Genomic DNA, 11,390 nt, shown 5'->3' with positions numbered 1-11,390 from the left:
CCTTTTGTTAATGTTTCAACAATTGCTCTCTGAGGATCAAAATTATATAGTACATTTTGAGGAGACTGCTGAGCCAATCTAATCAATCATACTATTATTTTTATTAAGATAGGTGAATAGATATTAACAATATCTCTATCAACGGCTCCTCTATTATTTCAGGAAACGGTGACGATTTGATACTAAGATTTTAGTAAACGGTTAAAGCCATAATATTAATGATCGTCCCCGTGATTTTTAAACAATGAAAACGATAGACGGAGATTCGCTGCACATGAAATTATAAAGTTCCTTACATTCGATCGTGAACAATTCAAAATGCCGCCATTCGCTTTTAAAGGTTTCGCGTTTCGTTTGGTTTTTGAGCTTCCAAAATATTTCGCGTTTGGTGAGGACGCTTCGTAATGTGAACGGACCAGATAGGAAGCATTCTGCTTTACGCCTCGAGAGAAAAGGGTTTGTGCTGGTTGGTTAAGAAGTTGGCTTGAACCAGTAATTGTGTGAAAATCATATTTTTGAAAGTGTATTTTGTGTGATTCTGGATTGCCTGTTTTACCTCTGCATGGTCATGAAGTGCACATTTGTGAAAGTGAGTGAATACCGTCTTGACAGATGGTGATCTACGCACAAGACATCGTTATGAAAAAATTATATCGTCATTTATGAAGAACTTTGGTTAAATATGTTATTCAAGAAAATCATTTAGCTCATCGGGCATTTTTACCGCAGAAAAAGTGAGTATTTTTCTACTTTGCGCTGGTGTGTTTACCTTTTCTGTCGCGGGAGTCTGGTTTTATTGACTTTTTCGGGGGTTTCATGCATATCTTGTTGCAGTGTGCATTTATTACAATCTTCGCCTTGCTTATTCTGATGTACATTTTGTTTGAACCAATGGATTGCTGTAGTAGTCTATCTGGTAGTAGTTTATCTGATTTTTACTGAGGACTAACCTATTAAAAAAATGATATCATTGTTTTGCAATTTCCGCTTGTTTTTTTCTCATTTTATGTAATTATAATGCAAATAACTGATAAATATCATTTTGCTTCGTCGCACCTGAAAGTCGGATGGAAATTATTGACGCCTGGATGTAGGATAAAGCTTCCATTTACAAGTCAGTCCCCAATGGTATTGCATATTTTGCGTCGTTAAGTTTATGTGATATAAGATTTGAATAGCAATTTCCTATGCTGAACTACCTATTTGTAAGCAGGTTGTGAAAAATTTTGTTGGTAAGGTATGTTAAGAAAGGAGAGACGGTTAGGATGGCACAGTCGGAATAATCATCTATCTGCTTTCCCTGCTCTGATTCGGGTGCTATTTCATGTTCAGTGCATTTATTGTCACAAATGGTGAGTACTAAGCATTTGATACTGTCTAAGTGTCTGCCCCCTGGTTCTTAGGGAAACGTTCCAGTAATTTTCGTCCCCAATTCTTTTACACAACCTGCCGTTATTTTTTTAAGCGGGCTTATATTTATCGTCCTGACTTATCCGACGGTGGTAAAATGAAATTGTGATCAGAGCAGGTCATGTTTTTTTACGTATTTATGTTTTCAGCAGGTCCTGAATGTTAGCGGCAAGGTCCCAGCCGTCGGTCGGCAGGGAGCTGAATGGTGGGGGTGAAGGAAGAGAGGGAGGGGGAGAGGGCGTCGTTTCACCACCAGATGAGGTCGGGGGCGAGGATGCAGTCGCGACCATGGGGATTCATGAGGGTTCAGGTGGAGGAGAGGGTGACTCTGATGGATCATTCGGACAGCCTCTCAAACCAGGATGGACTGCACACATCACCGCAGATGGCAGAGTTTTCTACTGCAAGTCAGTGCCCTTTTTTCATCCATCACAAACCTTTTAATTTGTGTTTTGCATATTGAGCGTTTTCTTGCAGAAAATGTGAATCTGATAATTTAAAACTCGAGACTAATGGTCGTCAGTTTCTCTCGACCGATCCTAATTTAATGATTAAACTGTATCTCAAAAGCTGGTATCTGATGGCATCTCAGTCAATTGCGGAAAGGTGTGATGCCTTAAGATGTCATTCCCCCTCCACTTACTTCCCACCCGCATCGCCATTGTTAAATACCTTTTTGTTGTAGATTTAGCAACCTAAACAGAATATCCCAAAGGAATTTCATTTGTTGAGCGCCTGTCTTTCCTATAGAGGCAGCTCTCTTTTCTTTGTTTATTGTAAAAGTATGAGGTTTCTGAGGTTGTGTATGATTGTGTGTTTGACAGAGGGCCAATTAATGTCATTCTGACTTTCCTCTTGTTTTCTTTGAAACCCTCTGATGACAAGTACACAATGGCCCTAGTTCATGGTGCAACCCGCCCCATTCTGGAGTCCTGAGAGCTTTTGTTCTTTGCAGAAATTTCTCTTGGTTCCGAATGTTGTTTGCTGAGCGGCGTCATGGTATTGTTCGAAGGTGGCGAATCCATGCAATAGAGACATTTAGTAAACATTTACTCAAGATTTTCGGTGTGTGGCGGGGGGTGTGGGCATTGGTCATACTCGCGCAACTACTAGTTCATGTATGGAAAAAAATTAGATATATTCCTGTGTTTGTCCTTTCTATGTGCTCCTATTCCTTTTTTCTATTTCCATGTGAATATACCTGTATATATGTGTGTATGTATGTATATATATAAAAATATGTGTATATATACTAGTAGTATGTGTGTATGTTATATATATATATATATATATATATATATATATATATATATATATATGTGTGTGTGTGTGTATATATGTGTGTATATATATGTGTGTATATATATGTATATATATATATATATATATATATATATATATATTTATTTATTTATTTATTTATTTATATACACATATACACACACATATAACTTGGACAGAAACAAACAATATAAGAACACAAAAAGAACACTCACATTTTTTTTAAACGTGTTAGTGTTCTTTGTATGTGTTCTTATATTGTTTGTTGCTGTCCAAGTTTTTTATTCAACACTTCCGTTTTACTTTGACGAAATCATATATATATATATACATACATACGAGGGTCATCCGGAAAGTAGTACCCGTTCGTGCCGCATGAAGTGCTGACGTCGCGAGTAGCCGCTGGACGAGGTCAGATAGCTTCAGTGGCTTGTCTGCCTTCTCTGAGCCAAGTTGCGTGACGCTAGCATTGCCTGTGTTGTTTCTGTGATTGTTTACAATGTTTAAAAAAATTGAGAACGCCGCCAGTTGTGAAGTGAGGGCAGTGATTAAATTCCTCAATGCAAGAAACGTTCGCCCATGTGATATTCATAGCCAATTAAAGGAGGTGTATGGAGACAATGTAATGGACGAGTCGTCTGTTCGGCGGTGGTGTCGCAACTTCAACATGGGGAGGGGGAACACACACGACGATGAGCGTTCGGGGAGACCGTCTGTCATTACAGACCAACTGGTGAGCTCAGTTGACGAATTCGTGAGGAACGATCGGCGCGTCACAATTGATGACATCTGTGAGCATTTTCCCAATGTTTCTCGAACAATTGTTCATGAAATTGTTAAACACCATCTGCATTATGCAAAAATTTGTGCAAGATGGGTCCCTCGCGTATCTCAATGAGCTGGCGGCGAAGGACTATGCAGCAGGAATACAGAAACTTGTCACACGTTATGACAAATGCCTTAATTTGCTTGGAGATTATGTTGAGAAGTAGTTTAAAGTATCCTCTTTCAAATAAAATTTTTTATGTTTGTTAATATTTACTTTTGTGTCTTTATTTCACGAACGGGTACTACTTTCCGGATGACCCTCGTGTGTGTATACTACCTTGATCAAAAAGTTCCCGGAATAACCACCGTGTGGCGCTCCCATCGTTCCGATTTGAGTTCTGTTTTTTTTGTTAAATTGGTACATCTGTTGTTGATATTCCCTTTAAATCTTAGTGTCATAACTTGACATTTGCAAAAGTTACGTAGCCAAGAGTACATCTATCTCTGTGTGTGTTGGCGATTTTTTACAATTGCAGAAATGGATTTAAATTTGCAACAACGAACTTGTATTAAATTTTGCGTAAAAAACGGATTTAGTGGCGCACGGACGTTGGGGGGATCGAGATGGTGCAGGGGCTAACGTACTGGCTTCCCACCCTGAGGGCGCGGGTTCAAATCCCGGCGGTGTTGAATATTTTTCAGAGGTATCTCGATCCCTACTTGAGGTGCTTTGTGGAGGGCACTTTGAGGGAGTACGCCGTCCGTCGGATGGGACGTTAAACTGCGGACCCCTTGGCGCCTTTCGTAAAGAGTAGGCTAATGCCGACGCCGGGTTTCTCTCCACCCTTCATCCTTTCCTGTCCATCCCCTATGGCGCAAATGACCTTAGCTGTCGGTCGCCTCCCCTCAAAAAAAAAAAAAAACGGACGTTGGAAATGTTGGAAAAGTGTTTCGGCAACGATTCTCTAAAAAAAAACGGTCGTTTACCAGTGGCACGAGCGGTTCAGAAGTGGTCGTGAGTCAATCGAAGATGATGAACGCAGTGGCAGACCATCGACATCGAAAGTCGGTGAAAAAATTGATAAAGTAAAAGAAATGTTGGTCAATAACCGCAAATTAACCATCAGAGAAATAGCGGAGGACTTGAACATTGCCTATGGATCCGCCCAAGACATTGTGGTTAATGATTTGGGTTTCCGTCGTGTAGCAGCAAAGTTGGTTCCAAAAGACCTCAATTTCATGCAAAAAAGAGACCGTGTTGACCTCGCAAAAGACATGATTTGCGAGGCTGAATCCGATCCCACATTCATTAAAAGGATCATTACTGGAGACGAGACGTGGGTTTATGAGTACGACACGCAATCCAGACATCAGGCAAGTGAATGGCGTTCACTAAATGAGCCGAGACCAAAAAAACCACGTCGTTTTCAGTCAAAAAACAAGGCAATGCTGACGGTTTTCATGGATTACAACGGTGTAGTGCATCATGAATTTTTGCCAGAAGGCCAGACAGTAAACAAAGAGTATTATTTGGGCGTTATGAGACGTTTGCGTGAAGCAATTCGCCGAAAGAGACCAGAAATGTGGGCAGAAAACTCGTGGATTTTGCACCATGATAACGCACCGTCGCACAGTGCTATCATTATTCGTAATTTTTTGACGAAAAATGCAACAAATACCATCCAACAGCCACCGAATTCACCTGATTTGGCTCCCTGTGACTTCTTTCTGTTCAATCGAGTTAAAAAACCATTACGGGGAACGCGTTTTAGCAGCCGAGAGGAAGTAATGGAAAAATCGCAGGAAGCACTGATGGACATACCGAAAACCGAATATAAAAAATGTTTCGAGGATTGGATCAAGCGCTGGCATAAGTGTGTTGCAGTCGATGGGGATTACTTTGAAGGGGACAATATAGATTTAGATGAATAAACTTGTATTTTTAATTTTCTGAATAAATTCCGGGAAATTTTTGATCAAGGTAGTATATATATATATATATGATATATATATTATAAATATTATATATATTATAAATATTATATATATTATAAATATTATATATATTATAAATATTATATATATTATAAATATTATATATAATATTAAAAAAATATGATATATATATATATATATATATATATATATATATATATATATATATATTTTATATTTTATATAATTGCTCATATACCCAATCACTCGTGCATAAACACATCCATGCCGATATGTACCATTCCATAATTTGTGTTTAACTAATTCTAAAAAAATGGTCTTGTTAAAATAATCGGCTGCTTGGATTTGATTTTGTTATGATTGCATATCGTGCGAGGGGAAAAAGAATGCTTGAATCTGCCGTATCTATCTTTCTTATTTTGTTTCGGGCCATTATAATTCCTTCGGTGTCGCAAGAAAACTCAATTGTCCTTCTAATGGTCCCCAAGGCTTGCCTCCTCTCTTCGTGGACCAAGGGGCTCCCTACCTAAAACCTTAAAACATACCCGTCTCGCGGAAGTTTTCCAAACCTTTTCCAATCCCTAAAGAAGAGATTTCTTCCGTGGTTCCCAATACTCTCCGCGTGTTTCTCGAAGACCGAGTGCGGGTGGAATGAATCATTCGATTTTGGTCGCCTCCCCCGCGCCGCTTTTGTTTCCCTGGCTAAACCTGGATCCCAGCCACTCACTCGATTCAAGCGGGGGAAAGGCATGGACTCACAGGAACTGAGCCCTTCGATCTGTAGCCTGCAGCTCGAGAAATAATGCCACAATGCGAATTAACATTGACGCTGCCTCGAGTATCTTATGCGTTTCATGAGTTACTTTCTGTTTAATCAGCGAGTGCGATTGGCTGTTTAAGCAAGAGCATCTTCATCACTAGTACATCTGCATAATCCCCGCAAGCCGTCGCAAGGACGTGTGGCAGGGGGTGGTAGGTCACCAGCCATTCTACATATATTCCCTCTATTTTCTCATCCACCTGGCACCTCGCGAGCCATCAAAAACCGCGTGGAAAGGGGGCGACCGAATACCAATTATGCAAAGTGCCTACATATGAGTATTACATGGTTAACAGCTATTCCTATGCCTACACGAAGAGGACAAGAAAATACATTCAAAGAAGGTAGGCACACATGCAATTCAGACACTTATTACCGATTCACTCACTTCTACTACCGATTCAGACACTTATTATTATCAGTATAATTTGCCAGTTTATTTCGTGCATTACCCCGTGAAAATATTTCCATGCCTTCCATCTACATAATGACTATGGCTTAACTCATCTTAGGCCGTCTTGGCATTCAGACAATGTTGTCCTGCATGGAATAGTGCGGTCTTTCGGATATCATCATTTCCAATATCTAGTTCCCCTAGATGTCTCAAAAATTCCAGCAGCGTGGCTTTCTTCAGGACCTTGGTGTGGTTTTAGTTCACGAATTGCGTTTTTTTTTGTAAAATCGATCTAATAAATTGGTAGACTCACTTTATCCCGACCTGTGTCGAATGGGTCACTTGCTAAAAGCCTCGGCGGGAAAATGTTCAATGGCCGCAGGTGCTCCTCGTCTGCCGCCTTATTAAATTTAAATGAGATATTCCCATCTACGAGTTTCCTTGTCAGAGAATTGATTGAAAGCACTTAAAATTCGATCAAATTGCCCTACGTATTTTATGTTATTTTAGTCTGAATCGAGACATTTTTCGTAGTCTGAACGAGATCACTTCCCAATTCCATAATATTGCCGCCTTTTCACCTGTATTTTTGGTCGGTACATACTTGCTTCCATCTCGTGACAGATTGTATTCTCCTGTCTAACCTGGCCCGGATAACAACTCCGAGGGAAATGCCTTAGCACTGCGCAGTCACGAGCATTTTTCTGTGTTTTTAATTCAAATTTACTGGAATTCGACTGGGAAAAAATCATCTGACATAACATGTATCATTCGCGATACTCGCTCACGTGAATGAAATCCCGAAGTGATTTCACCGTGGCGAATTTTCACATAATGATACACCGTCTCGGCCGCATGCTCTATAGAAATAAGCCATGATTATAGACACAGGCCGTGACTCAACGGATAGGAAGCTTTTGAATAGGGAGTCTTCGAACTCCCACTCCTCCCTAGGAAAAATTGAGCGGGATATGCGTCTCTCCTCGGCGAGGTAGCCCAGTGGGTTGAGCGTTCGGCTTCCTACTGGACGGTCCCGGGCACATCCGAGTGAATCATCTCGTCACCCTCGGCTAAAATAAAAATATTTTGGATTTCTGGGTACCGCATTTTTGATAGGAAACCGCAGTCGTTGTAGGGAAAGAAATTGCCCCACCACTCCGTGAATGCGTGAATTTCACGCGCAGCAGGACGTGAAGTCTGTTCGTTCGTTCCTGATTGTAGGATGAGAACGATGTCCTGTATATTTTTATGATCACCACACGCAAGGTGCCGATTGCGCAAGAGCTGTAACTGATGGCCCCAATTGCAAGCATTACCCGAATTTCGAACTCCCCAAGGTTTGTGTGAAAGAAAACGGAAAGGGATGTTTAGGAAATTCGACAGCACTTGACAAAATTCAGGATAGCGTGAATTGGCTGCAGTGTTTTTTTTTAAGACCCTCCCCCTCCCACCTTCCTGATTACGTCAAATCTGAAAGTTGACCAGAGCTTACAATGCGAATAGCCGTTTCCAGTTTAATTTTGCTCCGTTTTTCCGCTAACGGAAGTGTTCGGAGTAGATTTTTACGGTCGCGAATGGGGTAGGCTTGGGAGTGTAACATTTCATTAAGCGTCGAAAAAGCGATCCCGGTTTCCCCATTCTCGCCGTGAATTGCTTCGTTTCACCTTGAAGGAGTAAAGTGCATTTGTTTCGCTCTCCAGTCGTAAGAACAGTGAATGAAATGCAGAAAACACGACGATTATTCATCATTTGGCTGTTTGCATTACATCCGTTGTGAAACTTGTGGCCCGTTCGTTGCGCTGTCTTGCACAAGGATTATTTAGTATCCCTTTCGCATCCCTCCGCATTTCCCAAGTCCCGGGGCGAGTGTTTCCCATTGAAAAAATGTGCTTCCTCTTCCTTCTGAGAATGCTGATGGAGCAGTCTTTTACATCTTACGAAACCCCGTTTCACTGATGTAACGGTAGCGTTCGAAATTCAAAGTTAACAAATTAATATGTTCCTTGTTTATATAATTTCAGGTTTGAGAGACCATATTCATGCGTTTCATGCCGTTTCTCCGCAGGTCGTTCGTTTCCCGCGTAATTTTCTACTGTTAAGGATAATTTGATGAGGGCGACTTTTGAGTGCTGCTATGTGTCTATTCCGGAACACAGTTTCGGCTATGCTTTCTGACCTTTAAGGTTCTATCCATCATTCTCTACTAAAGTTCGTGGAAAGTCAATGTTAGTCACCGGTGATACGTGGACCGCAAGTTTGTACATTCGATGTATTCGGGATAAACTGTGTGGGAATCCATTTTTGCTGTACTAAAAAAACAAATCCATGTATCTTTACACCTAATTTTTTATTAGGTACGATTAGTTTCAACGCATCGGCGCCATCCGTCGTGCTTGGGGATGACGTCGATGCGTTGAAATTAGTCGTACCTATTAAAAAATTTGGTGGAAAAATACATTTTGTTTATTTTACTTCAGCGCAAGTTTTCATTTAACAAAAATTGATAGACTAACTTTGCTTTCATTATTCGAGTTGATTCAACATTAGTCCATTCTGTTTTTTTGAAATATATTTTTTTTCGTCGAGTCGGGTCCAAAATTTTAATTAAAAGCCTGACTTTATACGTATGGGATATAATATGGAGCGTATTTTCTAGTGGATGTGAGACCTGTTCCTTGAAGCAAGAAGATTGACGTAGATTTGATGCTTTTGGGCCGTAGGCGTGGAGAAGAATGGAGATAATAAATTAGACAGAGAAGGAGACAATCGCTGAGGTATTAATAGGGTGGGCGAAGAGGGGAAGTAGCTTGGGGAATCTAGAAAAGGCAAAGAAATGGAGGAAATATTGAAATGTAGTAACTTGTTGAAGGCCGTGACAGAAGGGAGAATGTTGGGTAAGCGGGGGTAGAGGTAGGAATACTACTAGTAGACCAGGATTTTAGACAGCGCGAAGGTTGCTTAGAAATTACGAAGATGTGAATTAAGAATTGACGCTGGGCAAACGTGAGCAAGTTCTCACGATACTTAGAAATAAGGGCGTTAGGGGGCGTCCGGAGCCTACCTTTAAATAGGTAGAATACCTTGAAAGAAATGAACTTGATGTGAAGCCAAAATTATTGGAAGCATCGTTAAGAGAAAAGCTGTCTCTTATATTTCTGCTCTTGGTAAAATGATAACCATCTCCCGCCAGGCACCTGGTATTATTTTGAAAAGTTACAACCTGTGCGCCTTCTTTTCGGGGAAATATTCAAATTAAGATCTTAAATGTGGAACAGAAAAGTCTTACGAATAGTGAAAAATCGTGTATAAAGTGATCCGATTAATATCGGAACAATTCTCAGAATTTCTGGTACAACATGCGAGGTGTTACCATGCGTTCCGCGGATGCAATTTTCTTGGAAAGACACCACCACACTGCAGTAATAAGTCCGATGGCTGATTTCATTAGTGTTGGTATTAATAAGGGTGTGATATGTGTAATTCAAAAATTTACGTCTACAAAACTCCCCACAAAGGTATGTGTTGCGGGAAGAGAACAGTGTAGGTGGCCAGTTCCTTTCCCTGTGCCACCTATGATTTCCCAGCAAGAAATGGTACCCGAAATATTACACAATTTTGATGAAACTGAATGTCCCTTGCAAGCGTCACAATTATAAGTTAAGCTATTTATGCTATTTTGTCATTCGTGATATTGCATTGATTTCATATTTTTATGAGGATCCGGCCATGTAATAGTGAGAAAAATAGCGTAACTAGAAGATCGAGGCCTTAGTCCCTTTCGAAGTACTCCTCTTGGGACCTCGCATACTCATCCAAGTGACTCCACCACTTTTTAAAATAATCGGCCAAGTACTTTTTGGAAGAGTCGTCAGCTGCTTCGTCGTATTCACTTTTATCTCGTCAAGGGGACTTGCTCCAGGCCGCAAAGGATGACCCAGGTTTATAAAAACTGGCGTAACTGGAGATTTGCCCTGGGTTTACGGCTATGACCCTGATACAAAAGCCCAATCTTCCCAATAGTTGGTTGAAGAGATAAAGGAGAATTCGATTGAGGTAGCTGACGTCCATTCCGTAAAAGAACTTCGCCGATTTTTTTTAAAAGTGTAAAAGACGCTGGGATTAGGGTGTGAGGTCTCAAAGGGAGTACTTTGAAGGGGACTAAGGCCTCATTGTTTTAGGCTGGCTATTTTTCTCAAAGTGTTGCATGGCTGGATAATTTCCGGACAGACCTCTTATGTTTACGTGCTAATATTAACCGTAAACGTAGTAATCAACCCGAAGGTCGGATTGGTAGGTAATGGTAGCGTTCACCCAGTGCTAAGCTCGACGGCATGTGAAATTCAAACATCAGGGTAGGGGGGCGAGTTCCTTTCCCGGTTATGGTTAACCTGGTACCCGAAAAATCACATTGCTTGGGTGGAGCTACCCCCTGGACTACCGCGACACACACACACACACACACACACACACACACATATATATATACGAGTATGTATATATATATACATATACAAACGAACACACACCATTATTAAAAGGAAGGATGTAATTGTTTATGAAATAGCTCTATCTCTTCCCAAAGTTGATAATTTCATCCACTTGGATGAAAACAGTAATTTCGTTTTCCACGTATGAAGTTATTTATTACACCAGGCATTATAAATTAGTGTATAAGTGTTCTAATCCATAATCATGCAATTCCACGAAATGGAGCAATAAACTGTTTCTTTGATAATCCAATGCTGTTCATATTATTAAACT

General features: G+C 40.5%; 1 protein-coding gene across 1 annotated transcript in view; it reads left to right on the top strand.

Annotated features, from left to right (window-relative positions):
• The first annotated feature begins 417 nt into the window (after window positions 1-417).
• LOC139690438 (uncharacterized) overlaps window positions 418-11,390 on the top strand; it is a 105,423-nt gene continuing 94,450 nt past the window's right edge. Inside the window, exons 1-2 of the mRNA XM_071587890.1 lie at window positions 418-734; window positions 1,560-1,817. Coding sequence (XP_071443991.1) covers window positions 1,570-1,817 — 248 coding nt within the window. The 5' untranslated portion in view covers window positions 418-734; window positions 1,560-1,569. The remainder of the gene's footprint in view (window positions 735-1,559; window positions 1,818-11,390) is intronic.

This window comes from Hetaerina americana, unplaced genomic scaffold (genome assembly GCF_022747635.1).
Source record: "Hetaerina americana unplaced genomic scaffold, ioHetAmer1.1.p SCAF_3, whole genome shotgun sequence".
Lineage (NCBI taxonomy): Eukaryota > Metazoa > Arthropoda > Insecta > Odonata > Calopterygidae > Hetaerina > Hetaerina americana.
The sequence above is the reverse complement of the archived record's forward strand: the minus strand, read 5'-3'. Positions and strand labels throughout refer to the sequence as shown.